This window comes from Crinia signifera, chromosome 3, assembly GCF_055691185.1.
Source record: "Crinia signifera chromosome 3, ASM5569118v1, whole genome shotgun sequence".
NCBI classification, from domain to species: domain Eukaryota; kingdom Metazoa; phylum Chordata; class Amphibia; order Anura; family Myobatrachidae; genus Crinia; species Crinia signifera.
Window position 1 is genome coordinate 192,704,097 of NC_139219.1, and position 19,279 is coordinate 192,723,375.

Consider the following 19,279-nt stretch of genomic DNA (forward strand, 5'->3'; position numbering starts at 1 on the left):
CAACTGGAGTTACATTGGTAATGAGTTTCCATTTAGTTGTTGTAGTGTGCCTGGGGATTACGTAGGGGGTGACTGGTGAGGGAGGCTCTGTAAGCACTCCATGGGGTCCAATTTATTAAGTAGCTGTCAGGTGGAAATAAGCGTGCTGTTCCAGCAGTTTCGAACTCGTAATGTGTTTGAATGTCCTCTTCTATGGCAAAGGGTGTGGGGATCAATGGAGTGAGACAATTTTTGGCTATGAACATTTTGGTGGAGGCCAATGACATACTGATCATTGTGGTGTACTTCATCTGGGAGTAGATGGACCATGGCTATTTTGGGGTGAGGAAGGATTGTGGACCTCAGGATTAGGACCTCAGGATTAGGAAGAATACCTTGGACCAGAGTCCAGCAATTTCAGGGCAAGACCAAAAGATCTGGAACAATGTTCCCACTTTGCCACATTGTCGCCAGCAGGCATTAGAAGAAGAGGGCCATATAGAGTGTAGGAGAGCGGGGGTGAGGTATTGTTGGTGGATGATCTTATAGGATTGTTCGATATGGGATTGACATTTAGAAACATGGAAGCACTTATAGAATACAGCTCGCCATTCTTTGTCGGAAAAGTTGCAGGCTAAAATCTGATTCCCATTTAATTTGGGAGCTGAATCTAGTGGGTTTTTGAGATCCAACCATTAAAGTGTACCACCAAGATATGGCACCTTTGGAGTCTGTTTTTAAAAATTTGTGGTATATATATTTTGGTATTGGCGATAGCGCATGGGGTGGTTTACAGACATTTTGCACCCAGTGTCTTAGCTGGAGATATTTCGCATCACCCTCTTTTAATATGGACACATTAGGTGCCAGAAAATCAGTGTTTAACATGTAATACCTTTTCTGAATGATCTCATATGTAATGATAATGTTATGCATTACCTGGAAAGACTTCAGTATTTTTAAAATATCTTCAAATCCATTTTTAATGAGACTTGCCATGACTTCTAACTCATTTCTCTTTTCCAGCAAAGACCGCTGCAAGAGCTGTACAAACTCTGCAGGACTCTGAAAGTATAAAGAAATTTACAAACATAGACAAAGATAAACAATCTCAGTGTTTTCATTTTGTTTTTAGTCTACAGCTGGGTTTTCTATAGAAAATATACAGAAACCTGCAGCCTATGCCATATAAAACAACAAATTAAGGGAGCGATGTATCAAACCTACTAAAGAAGACAGGGAGAGAAGTTGTACATAGCAACCAATCAAATTTTGTCTAGAATTTTATTGAATGTATTTCATAAATGAGAACTAGCATGTGCTAATATTATTGAGTAATATTTTAGTTTTAGTTGAAGTTACCCTTTAATTGTTAAATTGGCTATGGTTACAATATTGTACCTTTGGTGCATCTGTGATCTCATCAACAGAGAGTAAGTCAAAATTTGAGACTGCTTCAAGTGTGCTTTCGATCACCTGTTCCTTAATTTCTGTAACTTTATCGACAATGGTTTGCAACCTATATGACAAAAATAAAAAGGTGAATTTTACATTTACAATTTATTTTTAAAAAACCTTACTGAAAAAAATGTAAAGTTTTGAGATGCAGACAACATGTTTTCTGTACTTGTACTGCAAGTCGTTTTTCTTGTTTTTGCTCATTTATGTATTGATAAGAGGCTTCTATTGGACTCAATATATGAACTATACTCCAATTTTCCACTTACAAAATACACAATAACCTAGAATATAGATAGAGTTTGTATCGTGCTGATATTGTGCACCATTATTTAGTATGACCCAAACCTGGGTTACTCACCTTTTGACAGCAGCACTGGTTTGGTGAAGGAGGCCCTCTATGTTGACACTGCTCCATGATAAAATGGATAATCCAGGTTGGAACTGGCGGTTTACTCGGTCCAGATGAGAGGTGAACAACACAGCAAAGTGCTCTGGGATCTTCTGTTGAATTCTCCTAAACTCCTTCACTACATCCTCTAAATTACTTCTGTACATCTTGAATTTTTCAGCCTATGGTAAAACATTTCCAAAGGGATACAATTAGACTCAAAATGTACTTTATTTAAAAATTAAAGATCGTTATTAGCACATTAATTACTACTATATCATGGTGCTAATTATTTTTGGAATGGCTTTTAAATACAATACATACCTGCTGAAATGCCACCAGAGCCGATTCTGGAACACTGATCCCAAGCCTCAGCATCCATTTAGTCTCTTCAATCAGATGGAGGATTCTAATTTAATTGCATAGAAATATGTGGAGCAACTGGTCAGAACATCTAATTACAAGATCATTTTAGACAGTGAGAAACATAGTTTAGTACTAGTAATGTACAGAGCTAGTACCTTTGACAAGTAATGTGCTGGGAACTGACACTTACCTCACATCAGTGTTGACCATCAGTTCCTGTGTAAAAGGTTCTCGGACGAGTAAAGTAAAATTAAGTCCACTTAAACCTTTGTCTACTTGTGATTTCCACTTTTGATACCATAAGTCTTCATATGACACTAAGGCAGAAGCTATTCGATTGTACAGCTTTACAGTATGTGAGTACGTGAGGCATGTAGCTACGATTCTCAAATTTTTAAAGGCCTAAAAAAAAAAAATTACAAATTACCTCAAATCAAAATTTTATCCTGTATTTATGAATGTAGTGATATGAATATAGGGCCTCATTCAGCATCAGTTGCAATTTTGCGAATATTGGCAAAATGACAACTGCTGGTGCCAGGTAGCGGCAGATTGGCCAGACCCTCCCTGCAATGCAAAAGCAACATTTATCATTTGCTTCGCTTTTGTGCAAGCGATTCGCTTCAAGCACGTACACATTACAGACCAAGTTGCGAAGCCTGTCACAAGCATTTTTTGGTTTGCACCAGCTGCGTGTATCGTCACAGAGCCCCTGCGACCCACCAAAACAGTCCTCACATGCCTGTGTTGTCTGTACTGTGCTCCTGCAACAGTCCCCACCGCCCTTGCAATGGTTGGTTGCTTCCCTCCCAATCGCACCTTAGACTGTTTCAAGCCAATGCATTGGCACGTGCGCAGATCTTCAGAAATCACAATCTGCGATTTTTGCAGATCTGCGGGCCTTGCTTAATAAGTCCGATAATAGTGCACAGTTGAATGCAGGTCATTGGTGCTCAGTTAAGCAGCTGTAACATAGCGTAAAATAAAAAGCATAGAATTACAAAAAGACGCTGAGAACATTCTCAGAAAAAGACAATATTTAGTTTTTACCTTCATTGTATTTTCTATCTTTGATAGCAACTTCCGTGACCAGATAATTGCTCCCACTGCTGCTGGCATGTTTCTTGGTAAGTCCGGCTCATCCTGCAAGAGACAGATTGTAGTTCTTGCGTAATACAATATACTTAGTGATAGAATGGGAATATTAGTTATTAGTACAGAAGATCATTGGTCCTAATTTTTGTAGCATCCAGTCCACTGCTCTTGCAATTCTTTGCGTGAAAACAGTTTGTTAATGAATGAGTTCTAAATAGAATACTCAAAATGGCTTAAGCCCACAGGAAGGCGAACATAACCAAGTGATGCAACAGAACAGAGCAGAAGAGCATCCCGCAATGCACAGAACATTGAACACTGAGGATGTTGGCCTGCAGCACAAGACTACAGAGTTAAGAACTACTACCAGTTAAGAACAAGAATCTGAGGGGGAGAAGTGCAGAAGTCTGCCAGTGTAGAATGGCCTCCACATTCTCCAGATATCTGGTATATATCTTGGTCATTTCATTGGTCATTGCTAGAGTTTCTTGAAGATATGCAACAACAAGAACTAGTTGTCAAAAAAATATATACTTTATATACCTTAAATGTTTCATACTCTTGTTGAACCTCCTTTAATTCGTCATAGAACCAATCAAATACCTCAACAAAATACTCGTTGATGATATGTTGTATCCCTTGTCTATGGGTCACAATAGAAAACCTGTCAAAAAAAAAAGAAGTTCAGTACAATGTTTACTTTCTACGTACAGACAAAAGGCAAATATACAATATACTTTATTTTTATAGCATACAAGCTAAACAAATTCCATTAGTAATTCATGTATGTGTTCAATTTCTAAAGTCTACAAGATTGTACCTTCTACAGTACTTTAGTGTCATTGAATGTATCCCTTTGGATGTATACCTCTCTGTATCATATATTATTGCTTTATTTGTAAAACTATAAAGTGCACCAGCAGTTACCTACACAGATATAATGTGCACCAGCAGTTACACACAAAGATATAATGTGCACCAGCAGTTACGCACAAAGATATAATGTGCACCAGCAGTTACACACAAAGATATAATGTGCACCAGCAGTTACGCACAAAGATATAATGTGCACCAGCAGTTACACACAAAGATATAATGTGCACCAGCAGTTACGCACAAAGATATAATGTGCACCAGCAGTTACACACAAAGATATAATGTGTACTGTACCTGTAGTTACGCACATCGATATAGGGGGTTATTCTTATCCATTTGCTCCCCTGAGCATTCGCATAGGGAAGCAATGGTCAGCAGCTGCGCATGCGCATAAAAATGTATGCGCATGTGCAGCCGCTTTGTGCGAGCAGGCATGGCGAATTGCTTATTTGCCATCCTGTTCACACCTAGCAGTGCTGGCGCAGGGCTGCTGCGAGGGGCTGCGCCCATGGGAACACCCAGTGTTTCATGGGCATCCCCATGAAAATGGTGGGTGTTCACATGTAAATGCACTGGTGATGCAGGTGGGGAGGCCGGGCAGCTGAAATCAGCGTATGTCAGCTGTTCTGTCAGAGGTGTCATGCTAAAGCCGGGGGACGTTTATTATATAAGGTCCCACGGCCATGACATGATCACACTCAGCCAATCCGGAGTGGGCTCCGGGGGGAGCTATGCACCTATGGGGCTGCGCACAGCCAATTTTTTGAGTTTAACATGGGTGTCTTTAAGTGGTTCCCACCATAGACGCCCATGTTAAAGTTTTAACATGGGCTTTAGCCTGGGCCTGGGTTTCCTTGGAGGGAAACCAGCCAGAGTGAGCATGTTATGGCCGCGGATCCTTATAAAATTAGTGTCCCCCGGCTGTGGCATGACACCGCTGGCTGTTGGAGCCGGTGCTGGTTTACATTTTGGGAACCAGGACTGGGCCATGAGCCTGGTGCTGGTTATAGAATTACAGCTTTATTTCCGCCTATAATTCTGCAACCAGGACCAGCTCAATGAGCCCAGGGCTGGTTATTGCCAGGCAGGGGACCGCATGCCGTTCGTACTGCGGATATCAGCCACAAGCAACGTAGAACTGAGCCAGGCTGAATCCCTCTTTTTATGCAGCCGATACTCTACTGACTTTATGATTTCCGTAGCTCCACTAATAGGAACTGGATACCAGCTGGGTTGGATCTGAGTACTCCTGGTGCTGGTTGAGGGTATATCAAGCAGCGGGGTCCAGTGGAAACTGAATGTAAACACAGATTTGTTTGGATACGCCTGTACTGGGACTGAACATGGTGGCAACTGGGACTCGGCCTATGGGCAAGTAGCTTTTAGCTTAGGGCTGTAACAGCCTCCAGGTACCACTCTCTTTTTTTCTATAAGTACCAACTTCAGGATCCCAGGGTAGATTGTAGTGTACCAGACAGGCTGATCCCTTCTTTGAAGTGCTTTGTTATTCTTCTAAACACCCATTTTCTTCATAGGACTGGAACAAAGCTGAACAATCTCCCCTTATAAAACGTAAGCAATGTTTGAATTGGCTGCTCCTGTCAGCTGGAAATTCCTGACACCAGTGCTGCCAAGCATAGCCCAGCACCAATTCCTCATAAGGAGCCATTGACCCCTGACGACCTCCGTTCAGACCAGTGTACAAAACAGCACACACCACCCGCCGCTAGCAACCCACAGCAGCAATAGGTGGACCTTGCCACAATGCATGGACAGGCAAGGATCGGACCTGCCACACCCTGCGATTGTGGTCCGTGACAAACTCGGAATATCCAACACACAAAAGCTTTCAGTATAGTTCCTGTGCTTGCTAAATGTTTTACCTTTGAAGAATGGAGAGGGCATCTTTGCAAGGCAATTTTCTAAGGAACAAAGCCTGTATGTATACAGAGATGTACTTTTCTGTCTGCTGGTTCATTACTAGGAACTCTGAATACCCCTCTTCATAGGGGTTGTGATCCCTATGGAATAAAAGACAAATATACTTGATATGCAGCAGAAATTAACAATAAACAATTATTTTATATTCAGTATTTAAGATGATTTACAGCAATCTAAAGTGAAAATTTGTTCAGTAATAGTACAAATTGGTTCAGAAATAATATAACACGATATTAAAAAAAAAAAGATCTTTATATTTGAGGTTTCATGCTTTCTGACCCCCTTTTAAATGGACATTATTGAAAGAAATGGAATTCATAGACTGTAAAGTGATGACGGTTGCCATTCAAGTCCCAAAGCCCATGTAAATGTACAAAAACCCTGCGGAAAATATGAAAATATCAAAATAGAATGAATTAATGAATTACTGACAATGGGGGTTATTCTAGTTCATTCTTTGTGACAAAATCCTTCTTAGATGGACAAAACCATGTGCACTGCGGGTGGGGCAGATGTAACTTGTGCAGAGAGAATTAGATTTGGGTGGGGTTTTACTTCAAAGTGAGATCTATATTGCAGTGTAAAATCATGCAGTCAGTATTTTCCCTGCACAGAAACAAAATAACTCACCCAAATCTAATTATCTCTGCACATGTTACATCTGCCCCCCTGCAGTGCACATGGTTTTGTCCATCTAAGAAGGATTTTGTCACAAAGAATGAACTAGAATAAACCCCAATGTTTGGTGTACAATGCTTTATGTACTAAAAACAAAAATGGCCAAAAAGATAATATTACCAAATTTTCTTTCAGTTACTTAGGGTCTCACCCATCTACTTACTGTGCACCAGAAACAGGCAATGGGTCATGAAGGCATGGTCGTTACTTACCCCTTTTGCAGTAGTTAAAATCTTTACATGTACCGAAGCCTACGGCCTATTTCTATTGTTGCCAAAATGTGCACATGTATACAGTATATGAGGTGACCTGGCATATGCCAGATACATTTTACTAGTATATGATAAAGCAGAATGGCATACCATGGGACAGACCTGCTTAGCAGGTATTGGATCTCTGAAGTAATGACAGGACTGATATTGGTAGGAGGGGTCAGAGATTGCACCAACTGCCAGGAACTGTAATGTGGCAGTAACCGTGAGCAGTGGCGTAACTATAGCACCGCAGCCCCCGCGACCGCGGGGGGGCGCTATGCATGTGGGGGCGCCGGGGGCTGCAGTGCTATAGTTACGTTACACCCCGCCGCCCGCCGCACCAACCCCCGCAAACCCCCCATCCCCTCCCCAGTCTTTACCTGTGTTCAGTAATCAGTATGCGCTGGTCCCGGCTCCCTTCTTCTGCTGAGGACCACCACAAAATGGCCACAGTTCTCTGAAGCTGTCTGCTGTATGGGGGCGGACATTTTGCGGTGGTCCTCATAGCAGAAGAAGGGAGCCGGGACCAGCGTGTACTGAACCTAGGTAAGACTGCGGGGGTTGGTGCGGTGGGCGGAGGGTCGGGTGAGTGGCTGGGCGCCCTCTCTTTAACGGTGGGGGGGTGCCCAAAATGTAGTTACGCCGCTGACCGTGAGGCCAGTGTTTGAAACGGTCTTATGCAGGAAAAGTGTTATTAGGACCGGGCCATACAAAGCGGCCAAGCGGGTCCTGTTCAACCTGCACACAGGCTCCTATTTGGCCACCCTCATGGCCATAACTGTGCAGAGTTTGTATATTCTCCCCGTGCTTGCATGGGTTTCCTCCGGGTACTCCGGTTTCCTCCCACAATCCAAAAATATACTGGTAGGGTAATTGCCTATCAACAAAAATTAACCCTAGAATGTCTGTGTGTGCGTGTAGAGAATATAGATTGTAAGCTCCACTGGGGCAGGGACTAATGTGAATGTTGAAATATTCTCTGTAAAGCGCTGCAGAGTAAGTGTGCACTATATAAGAAACTGTTAATAAATAATAAATAAATATTAGCAGACGGGCTGCAATGTATGTGATTACACGGATCAGTGGCGCCAGTCGTCAGTGACCGGGTCCCGCTTGGCTGTTATGTGTGACCCGGCCCTTAGGGTACATTTGTTAAAGTGGGGTGGTGTATGAAAGGACTATATGCCCCTGTAATTATCAGTGCTGCTATCAGTAAGAGCGCGGCAATGTGCGGCAGATGTATAATCAGTGGCACTGACTGTTCTGAAAACTGCAGCTATCGACAGCTGCAGGTGTCGTTCCCAATCACCACACAGGTTGCATGGAAGATCTCGCAAAAGTAGTGAGATCTCACACATGCTCAGTGGAGGCTCTTGGTGGGAGAGACAGAGGGCATCAGCTCTAGGCTGATCTGCTGTGTGCTCTTGCAGGGATCGCTATGGGGGAGTTTTTCACTCATTACGGCAAATGAGATGTTAATATATCTCGGCGCTGCATCTTCCTGCCTCAGTAAAGAGGCCAAGCAGGAAGCATTATACGCACAAAATAAAGGGTTTGTACATAAAGTAATGAGACCAAATTTGGGAAAAAATATTTATTGTAGATATCACTACAAACAATTAAAATTCTTCCAAATAAAACCCATGTTCATTGGCACACTTCGTTCAACGAGTTGTCAATGCTTGGAAGGCGCCCTTTTCTGGAATGTCCTTCAAGCTGCGTGTCAAAGCCACTTTGACCTCTGCTACGGTCCCATGGCAGTGTCCTTTGAGGGCTGTCTACACTCGGGGGAACAGGAAAAAGTCAACTGGGGCCAGATCGGGACTGTAGGAGGGCTGGGGAAGCATTGCAATGCCTTTCTAGGCCAGGTAGTTCTTGACTACGAAGCTGATGTGGCTTGGTGCAATGTTATGAAACAGCAGCTTTTGATAAGCTTTCACTCTCGAACACTTTCTGAATCATGGCTAACGTCTCCATAGCCGATTTTCTGGGTCCCACACAGAATTTAATAGCGTAGCGCTGTTTGATAGAATATTGAATTTTTAAGATTCAACCGAGCCTAGGGACAGGGGTCCACTAAAACCTTGATACGAACCGCACAGTAGCTTGTAGGTGACTGACGCTTGGTGCGTGTTGAAGCTGACTTCCCCCTCCATCGAACACACCTGGAGCATGCACGCAGCGACGTACAGTTGCATCAGAAAAAAATTAGGTCTCATTACTTTTTATACAAACACTGTATGTGCCGTCTCCCCTGTGTTTTTGGCTACTGATTTGCTTAGCACCAATATACAGACACAGTACTAAGATTGGGAACACCCAGGAGATAATTTTCAGAACTGTTTTGTGAAACTGTATTTTCAGCCAGCTTACACACCAACTGACCGTGATAACCTGCCATTGTTGATTGGACTTTCTATCTTTTTGTTGCATTTTGTATGCTCATGACACAGTAAATGATGGTCCCAAAATATTATACAGTATAATTAAATATACAGTACATATATGTAAAGAGGCAAATGCAGGGCGGGGTTCTGGTTTCCCGGAAACCCCCCTCCTCTTGGCAAGTGCCTTAAATTGTGACAACAATAGCGGATAAATTGTGACAACAATAGCGGTTATATAATATGATGAATAGGGCTGCCTTCACATCATGCAGTGTAAAGGCCCCCGACTTCCCCCTGAGCTTCCCCGGCTGCTCAGATTAGATTGGCACTTGATGTGCCATTTTTTACATGTGATAAATCGTCTTGATTTATCACATGTAAAAAACCCGGGGAGCAGGGGGGGGGGGGGGCTGCTGGTGGGAGCAGGGGGGCTGGGGACGGTGCGGGGGACACAGGCGGCATAGAGCCGGGCAGAGGGAGCCGGGAGCTGTCAGTGATAGAAGAAAAAGCCTACTGTATAAAATGAATGGGCAGCCTGTGATTGGCTGAGCGCTCTCTCAGCCAATTGCTGACTGGCTGAGAGAGCACTCAGCCAATCACAGGCCGCCCATTCATTGTATGGGCTTTTTTTTTTTATTCAGTACTGAGGAGCTCCCGCCGGCTCCCCCCGCCCGGCTCTATGCCGCCTGTGTCCCTCGCAGCGTCCCCAGCCCCCCCTGCTCCCTCCACCGCCGCGACGCCCCACTAGGTCCCAAGTCGGGTGGTCGGACGTGCAGCAGGTCCGACCACCCAACGCAGATCCGATGCGCACGGGACCGCGCATCGGATCTGAGGGGACATCAAAACTAGCCGATTTTGGTCCGATTTAGGCCAGATCCGACTGATCTGGCCGAAATCTGACCAAAATCGGCTAGTGTATGGGGGCCTTTAGGGACAGAGCGGAGCTGCTGTACATGCCTAGTGTACCAGTTTCTTCTACCACATTTACTGTATGTGTGGATCTGAGCCCTCAAACATCGCAATGGACCAGAGAGTAGCTGCCAAGAGGAATAGACAGGAGCCTTACCATGAAGTGGGAGATTGTACATGAAAGTGCAGTACTGGTTATATTAGGTTTGTGTATTTATTTATTATAGGTTTAACTTTTTCCCGACCACTTATCTTATTTAAATGTTTGAAAGAGCCTGTACTATAGACCATCAGTACTGATAAATATCAATACTGTATACCATATAGGAATAAGTGTATAAAAGACTGTACTTACAGTGGCGTAACTACTGAGGGTGCAGAGGATGAAACGGCTATGGAGCTGGGCCCTTGGGGGGGCCATAGCCGAGCTAGCAGAGTCAGCGGTGCCATCCCTTGCCCTTCCTCCCCCACCAACGGTGATGCTCTACGTTATGAAGTGGAAGGTGATCCGGCTGTTCAAGCCTTGCCCTCCTCTCCTCTCTCTAATGCTGCTGGGGCTTGACGTCACTAGGTCCAGCACAAAACACGCAAACCATGTTTGCTGCTGACAGTGCTGTGTGAGAGACCAAGGACAGAGCTGCATGCAAAGGAGGATCTCCGGGAGACAGACTGAAACAACGGAGACCAGGAGCTGTCAGTGCAGGAAGACTCTGCCCTGATGAGGAGACCCTCCCCCAATGCTAGATGTACTGTACTACATAGCATCAATTATACTGACTGGTGAGAGGGGGACAGGGCAGCCTGAACTGGGGATCGGAGGGGAGAGGATGTGATTAGGTAAAAAGTGATGCAGATGCCCCTCGTTTTTTTCTTCCCTGCTCTCTCTCTCTCCACATTCTCTTTTTCTCCCTCCCTCGTTATTTCTACCGCTCTCCTGCTAACCCCCCCCCCCTCTTTACACTCCCCCTCCATGTATTCTGCCCCCCCCCTGCACCTCCTTCCCCTCTGTGGCGGGGGCCCTTTCAAGACTTTGCTATGGGGCCCAGAAGGTACTAGTTACACCCCTGCGTAGTCCAATGCCCTGCAGAGTGGGAGATTTTGGGTTACATTTGGAAACCCCCCTCTAAAAATCCTGCGTTTGCCACTGATATTTTGCATGCTATCACATATGCTGTCATCTGATTCGGAATCCCAGCATGAAGCAGTAAAGGCTGTGTTATGCATAACCTAGGACTACAGTATTCAGTGGCTAGATTGCATCCAGGAAGGTCAGCAGAGGAATGCTCTGTATACTTCACTTTATTATGATTGATGACTGAGCCATATGCCACTTTGATAGGTTCTGTATCTGAGGATAAAAATAAGCCACGCAAACTAAATTGAATGCTGCTCTGATAGTCTGGAAACAACAAATAATGGCAGCTTGGTAGTGACTGAATCCTATTTATAGTACGGTTTCTAACAAATCAACAGAATCATTACCTGCATTTTTCCACAAGATAGTTCCACAGGTTTCCAAATACTATCAGACTAGGCAATGGATAGTGAGGTAAAGGCAATGGATAGTGAAGTAAATTTAATAAATGTCGGTTTTGCTGTCAATTGCAACTGATGGACTTTGGGGGGTATACAATCTGTGGCGATATTTCCCAACAGGGGAAATACTGTCACTCACCAATTCAATGCTACCATTAACGACAGCATTGAAGGCTTAAAAAAGGTTGGATCTGTCTTGGCGGAAACAGACGCGGAATGTCTAATTCAGGATCGTTTTCCGACAATATGCAGTCGTTTCCGATAATTTACGGACTTTCTGACATTCAACATTCGGAACATTGAATTATCACTGTCGAGTTAGTGTCAGATCTGATGAAAACGGACGGAATTGGGACTGTTGGGATGGAATTACTGATTGGGTTGGCATTGCAAGAAAAATTAGACTGTGCAGGCAGCACAATTTTGACTGGAAAGGGCACAATCTATAGTACAATATAGTCAAAATTGTACATAGCCAAAATCATACATAGGGCCTAATTCAGACCTGATCGCAGGGCAAATTTGTTCTCAAAATGGTGGGGCTGATGTAAAATGTGCAGAGAGAAGGCCCCCATACACTAGCCGATTTTGGTCCGATTTCGGCCAGATCAGTCGGATCTGGCCGAAATCGGACCAAAATCGGCTAGTTTTGATGTCCCCTCAGATCCGATGCGCGGTCCCGTGCGCATCGGATCTGCGTCGGGTGGTCGGACCTGCTGCACGTCCGACCACCCGACTTGGAACCTAGTGGGGCAGCGCGGCGGTGGAGGGAGCAGGGGGGGCTGGGGACTCTGCGGGGGACACAGGCGGCATAGAGCCGGGCAGGGGGAGCCGGCCGGGAGCTGTCAGTAATGATTAAAAATAAAAAGCCCATACAATGAATGGGCGGCCTGTGATTGGCTGAGCGCTCTCTCAGCCAGTCAGCAATTGGCTGAGAGAGCGCTCAGCAGCCAATCACAGGCTGCCCATTCATTGTATGGGCTTTTTTTTTTTTATTCATTACTGACAGCTCCCGGCCGGCTCCCCCTGCCCGGCTCTATGCCGCCTGTGTCCCCCGCAGCGTCCCCAGCCCCCCCTGCTCCCACCAGCAGCCCTGCTCGGTAGCCCCCCCCCCCCCCCCCTGCTCCCCGGGTTTTTTACATGTGATAAATCGAGACGATTTATCACATGTAAAAAATGGCACATCAAGTGCCAATCTAATCAAGCTCCCCCGGGGAGCAGCAGTAGAAGCTCAGGGGGAAGTCGGGGGCGACTTGTCCTAAGGACAAGTCGCCCTAGTGTATGGGGGCCTAGAGATAGATTGGGGTGGGGTGTGTTCAATCTGAAATCTAATTTGCAGTTCAACAATAAAGCAGCCAGTATTTACTCATGTTACATCTGCCCCACCTGCAATGTGTATGGTTTTGCCCATTTTTGGAACAAATTTGTCCTGCGATCGGGTCTGAATTAGGCCCATAGTCAAATTGCACAGTGTGTATAGTAAATATCGGTGGTTCTGGCCTCTGGGGAGTTCAAGGGAAATCGTGCATAGGCAAAATCGCACCATGTGTTTGCACCTTAAGTACCATACCCTGTATCTAGATTAGTATATTTACACATGACACATACTCAAATACCATTGTATTTATTATGTTGTGTTTTGAAAACAGCATTAATTGAAAAGACATGGGGGCTTATGAAACAGCCTGCAAGATGCATTCTGTGTAGGAATTCTGTCTAATTTGTCTGTATTTTTTAAGTATGTTGGTTCTGCCTTGTAAATGATTGTTTTATTCATAAATATGGGCATACTTTCCAGAATTCATGCACCTTCTGTTCCTGCATCTCGCTCCCCATGGTGTAAGATGAATGCATACATACCGTATTAAGGTCCATACACTGGGCAATTTTGTCCAGCGTGTATGGACAGCGATGATGGGGAAAATAGCTGAGCTGCAAATCGCTCATTGCGTACACACTGAGTGATTTCCTCCCCTTCTGCGCAATTTTTCCCAGGGTGGACAACTTTTCATAGCAGGACACTATGGAAAGCCATCCATGCCGTCACTCATCTGCTGCCCCATATACACTGAGTGGCTTTTGAACTGAAAGCAGCTCAAAACAACAAAACTGAGCTGATTTCAGCTCAAAATCGCCCAGTGTGTATGGGCCTTCAGTGTAATCATCACTATAAATTGTAAGGTTGCGAGCAGTACCCTCTTACCTTTAACTGTCTGTAAATACCCAGTTTGTTTATCACTGTTTCCAATTGAATTTGCTGCGCTTTATAAGAAACTGTTAATAAATAAATAAAAAAAATGTAACATGTCTGAGTGACTCACCTCCTCTCTGTGTCCAGAAATATGTCTGTGTCTATATACTGAGCCAGCAGTTCAATCATCTGCTCCAGTTTTTCCAACAGCACAGAGGACAATGTACACATGTCATCATCTATGTCTTCCCTGTTGTACAAGTTAGCTACAAAAAGAACAGCATTTGAACAGATTTTTATTTATGTCTTTATTACAAGATTTTATTCTATTAACATGTTAGGTTTCCTGATCAAAACAATCTTCTGTCATTTATCTAGTGCAATTTGCAACATGTACATAAGCCACAGCTTTTCTGTTTACCTAAATGCCTTCTTCTGAAAATATCACACAGAAGTAGAGATGGCAATCGACCATCAATGATTCTAAATCCTTGATGGTGTATGGTTGATTTAGAATAGTTTTGCTAACCACATGGTTTCCCCTCCATCGATGTCAAGCATAAACTAATATATTTTTATTTTTTTCCCCAAGGTTCCAAGGTTCCGGGACACAGAGCATTGCTCCGCCCCAACACCTGTAAAACCCCACCCCCATATTTTGATTTACCCACTGGCCAATCAGTCAAAGAAAATGGATAACCATCGATAGGTAAAACATTGATGGTCATCCATTGCATAGTATGCCACTATCGATGGCCAGTTGCACTATTGCCATCAATGGAAACCATCAATGGCAACAATGGCTATTCCTACACAGAAGATGGTGCCACCAGCTAAAGGCACAGAGTGTGTGCTTTAGAAAGGGGTGGGGCTTTGATACACATGGATACAATGGAAGTAGGCCTACAAATCCTATGGATCTCATAGCAATGGCATCCCTGCACCCACATTCCCTGATAACATTGCAAGTGATAACTAAACCATTATCTTGTCAGATGATTACAATACAATTATATCCAGTTCTCTTATTCTGACCTGTGGCTGATACTATTTGTCCAATCACAGTGGAATCTGAAGCATAGATCTATCACTGATATGGCCAAACCTATCATAATGTTACATAGAAACATAGAATTTGACACCAGATAAGAACCACTTGGTCCATCTATTCTGCCCCTTTTATGTTCATCTTAGTGGGCATTAAATGGTTAAAGTACAGGTTGTTTCAATATTCAGGCCCTTGAAACATACCTAACATATTTTTCTCTTCATTTGAGAGTGCTAGTTCTGTAACTTCCTCCTTATATGGTGAGGGCTCATCATTTTTCAAGTCCTTTGGGTCTGCACTTTCCACAGATGGGACTGTTAGCGTGGAGGAGTCTCCCAGTAACATCTGGAAGGAGATATTGCATACAGGGCCAGTAAATTAACAATGAGCAGGGCTGTCTGTAGAAATGATGCTTAATGTTCTGCTTTTTATGTGAAGAACATGCTCAATAAACCAAGGGGCATATAATAAAAACAGTTATTAAGACTATAAAAATGAAATGTTAAGTACGAGAGAGAATCTGTTAGAATTTGGTTATATGCTGAAGAATGTGCATAACAAATCCAGATGTGGAGAAGGGTGACATGTTCCATGTAATGTACTGTATACAAACGGAAAGATAGAGACCTAGAAGATGAATGAGTGAGATATGCCCAGGCACACTGTGGGCGGGATGTTCTAACATCCGCAGCCCAGCTCCGCCGCCCTTCGCCAACATAATTATCGCATATGCTCTAACATATGTGATAACTATGGCAAAGGACAGCTCTTGCGTTAAGAGCTGTCCTTTGCGGTGAGTCAGCGATTCCCGGCGGCGCCCCCCTCTCTCCCTTACCTGGCACTGGTGCTGCGGCGGGGGGGCGGGCTCTCCTCCTCCTCCCTGCACCCGGGAGTGGATTACAGTGCAGTAAGGAGGAGGTCACAGGTCCGGGCAGCAAAGCACTGGGGGAGTCGGTGCGGGGTGGCGGGGGTTGGTGCAGGGCAGAGGTGGGTCGGGGCGGTGGTGGGTCGCGGTAGAAGCCCATAGGCTTCTATGGGGCATCAACATCTTCTGCTGGCGATGCCCCCTGTTGCGGTAACCTGGCAGGGGATATTTAAAGCCAAAAAAAAAACCCACACAAAACATTTCCCTTTATGGTAACTCAGGGGTAGATGTATGAAGCAGTTATAAGGGAGAAGTGATAAAGTGGTTGGTATTTTATCAATGTCCAATCAGCTCCCAACTGTCCATTTTCAAACCCAGACTGTAACTTAACAGTTATTTGCTGATTGGCCAGTGATAAAGTACCAGCCAGTTTATCACTTCTTCTCCCTTATCACTGCTTCATACTAGAGATGTGCGGGCTCGGATTCCTCAGATCCGAGCCAGCACGGACGTCATCAATCCGGGCCCGGATACGAGCAGCGCTCGGCGCTTCCCGCCTTACTCGAATCCGGGCGCACAGGCAAAACGTCATCGCCCGGCGTCGGATTCTCGCGAGATCACGGAACCCTTAAATTCCGCAACCTCGCGCCGCCATCTTCACTCCAATCTCGGAGAAGGGTAGGGAAGGGTGTGCTGCTGCTGTGTGTGGTCTCTGCTGGGGCCTGTGCTGCTGTGTACTGTGTCTCTGCTCAGTGATCAAGACATCACCATTGCAAGGATGACTGGTGCTGTGTTCTGTCTCTCCTTTGTGCTGGGGCCTGCCTCTGCTGAGTCTGCTCCTGTATACATACCTCCCAACTGTCACGATTTTAGAGGGACAGTCCTGATTTTCGGGTCCTGTCCCGCTGTCCCACCCGCGGCAGGCATTGTCCCGCTGCGGGGGGTGACAGTTGGGAGACCCCCAATCTAGTAGAATAGACGCTGTGCGCATGCGCACAGCGTCTATTCTCGTATGAAAATGAGGTCGCGGCTAATTAGCATAAGCCACGCCCTCATTTGCATACGCCCCTCCCCCTTTTCGGACGCTCGAGTGTCCCTATTTCATACGGACAGAAGTTGGGAGGTATGTCTATAGTCAGTCACAGTGTGATAGTCCACTGGTGCTGCTAGTGCCACTGCCTGCCCTGCACTGCCTAGTGTCTGCTGCAGTCTGCTCTCTGCTGTTGCCACTGGCTAGTGCCTACCAGTACCTATTGCAGTATATAATTCCAGTATGCTGTTGCCCCTGGCTATCAGTACCTATCACAGTATATTCCAAAATTCCAGTTTGCTGCTGCCACTGGCAGTGGCTACCAGTATTTTATTTATTGCAGTATATAATTCTAGTCTGCTGTTGCCACTGGCTACCAGTATTTATCGCAGTATATAATTCCAGTCTGCTGTTGCCGCTAGCTACCAGTATTATTTATCACAGTATATAAATCCAGTCTTCTGTTTCCACTGGCTACCAGTATTTATCACAGTATATAATTCCAGTCTGTTGCCACTGGCTACCAGTATTTATTGCAGTATATAATTCCAATCTGCTGTTTCCACTGGCTACCAGTACTATCAGTCCATGGGTGCCCACATGTGTGCTGTATCCATCCAGGGGTGCCCACATGTGTGCTGTATTTGTCCAGGGGTGCCCCCATGTGTCCTGTATCAGTCCTGGGGTGCCCGCATGTGTGCCGAATAATTCCAGGGGTGCCCCATGTGTCCCATATCAGACCAGGGGAGCTGCCCTTTTTTTAAATGAAAATAAAATTAAGGTGTTTTTTTTTTTTTACTGCAAGGGCTGTTAAATGCGCTGTAGTCCGGGGCTGAGCCAAGAGTGCTGTATAATTCATGGGGTGTTGCTAAGTAAGGTGTGCTGCTCTTTTTTATAATTAAAAGAATACACATTTTTATTTTTACTGCAGGAATTTGTCTGCCGTATAATTCCATGCCTGCCGCCATGTGTGCCGTAACAGTCCAGGGGTGCCGCCATCTGTGCCGTATAATTCCATGTGTGCTGTATCAGGTCAGGGGTGCCACCATCTGTGCCGTATAATTCCTGGGGTAAGCCAAGTCTGCCGTATAATTCATGGGGTGCTGCCAAGTGTGCTGTATTAGTCCAGGGGTGATGCTAAGCGTGCCATATGAGTCCAGGGGTGATGCTAGGTGTGCCGTATCAGACTAGGGGGGATGCTAAGTGTGCCATATCAGTCCAGGGGTGATGCTAAATGTGCCGTATCAGTCCAGGAGTGATGCTACCTGTGCCATATCAGTCCAGGGGTGATGCTAGGTGTGCCGTATCAGACTAGGGGGGATGCTAAGTGTGCCATATCAGTCCAGGGGTGATGCTTAATGTGCCGTATCAGTCCAGGGGTGATGCTACCTGTGCCATATCAGTCCAGGGGTAATTCTAGGTGTGCAGTATCAGCCTAGAGGGTATGCTAAGTGTGCCATATCAGTCTAGTGTTTGTGCCGCACACTTGTGTGGCTTATCATAGTTATCCAGCTACCTCGGTGCAACCTTTTGCCCTAAAAACAATATTGTAAGGTGTGAGCTGTTCAGAATAGACTGGAAATGAGTGGAAATGAATGTTATTGAGGTTAATATAGCGTAGGAGCAAAAAATAAATAAAAATTCTGCGATTTTAGCAGTTTTTATGCTTTTTTAACAAAAAAATCAGAACCCAAAACCCAAGAAATCCAAACACATAACACTTAGGAGGTGTTTTGGCAAAACCCATTAGAACCCAAAACCTCAAGGTAATCAGAACCCAAAACCCAAAACCCGAAAAGTGGCCGGTGCACATCTCTACTTCATACATCTACCCCTCTGTCTTGATTTCTGCTTCACTCCTACTTTCCAGTAGAGTTGCTATAAAGTTGATTCTATTCTTTCAATAGTTCTTCTCCTTATCATTACAGCACTGTTTATCTATGTTCACTTCATGCTCACACTTAATATATCTTAAACGTTTTCTGAGAGTTTCATTCCCTCCAGCTTGATCTGTGCCAAACTCTGCACTTAAGGTACATACACGAAGCCCCAGTGATCCAAGTGGAAATTTTGACATGTTATAAGCAATACGTAAGTTAGTGAAATGATAGCTTTGCAGTAGGAGCAATAGAAGATTGTGCAATGCAGCTTGCCAGCATATATATTGGCTCACTCAAATAAGCAATTCTGTGTGGGTTAAAGAATCCTAAAGGTGCCCATACACGTTGGGATTATCGCATCCGTTTTGTACTTTTAAAGTACAAAACGCATCTCA

General features: G+C 44.8%; 1 protein-coding gene across 3 annotated transcripts in view; it reads right to left on the reverse strand.

The window, feature by feature from the left end:
• Positions 1 to 19,279, reverse strand: part of LOC146064079 (uncharacterized) — a 251,126-nt gene that overhangs the window by 198,197 nt on the left and 33,650 nt on the right. For all 3 annotated transcript variants that reach the window (XR_014471743.1, XM_083177154.1, XM_083177153.1), the window contains exons 12-21: positions 15,313 to 15,454; positions 14,192 to 14,327; positions 6,049 to 6,186; positions 3,833 to 3,953; positions 3,245 to 3,337; positions 2,385 to 2,596; positions 2,153 to 2,237; positions 1,799 to 2,010; positions 1,381 to 1,498; positions 919 to 1,044 (exon numbers count right to left, since the gene is read on the reverse strand). Coding sequence is in view for 2 of the 3 variants with exons in the window: in XM_083177154.1 (XP_083033280.1) it covers positions 919 to 1,044; positions 1,381 to 1,498; positions 1,799 to 2,010; positions 2,153 to 2,237; positions 2,385 to 2,596; positions 3,245 to 3,337; positions 3,833 to 3,953; positions 6,049 to 6,186; positions 14,192 to 14,327; positions 15,313 to 15,454 (1,383 nt within the window). In the remaining variant the exon portion in view is untranslated. The remainder of the gene's footprint in view (positions 1 to 918; positions 1,045 to 1,380; positions 1,499 to 1,798; positions 2,011 to 2,152; positions 2,238 to 2,384; positions 2,597 to 3,244; positions 3,338 to 3,832; positions 3,954 to 6,048; positions 6,187 to 14,191; positions 14,328 to 15,312; positions 15,455 to 19,279) is intronic.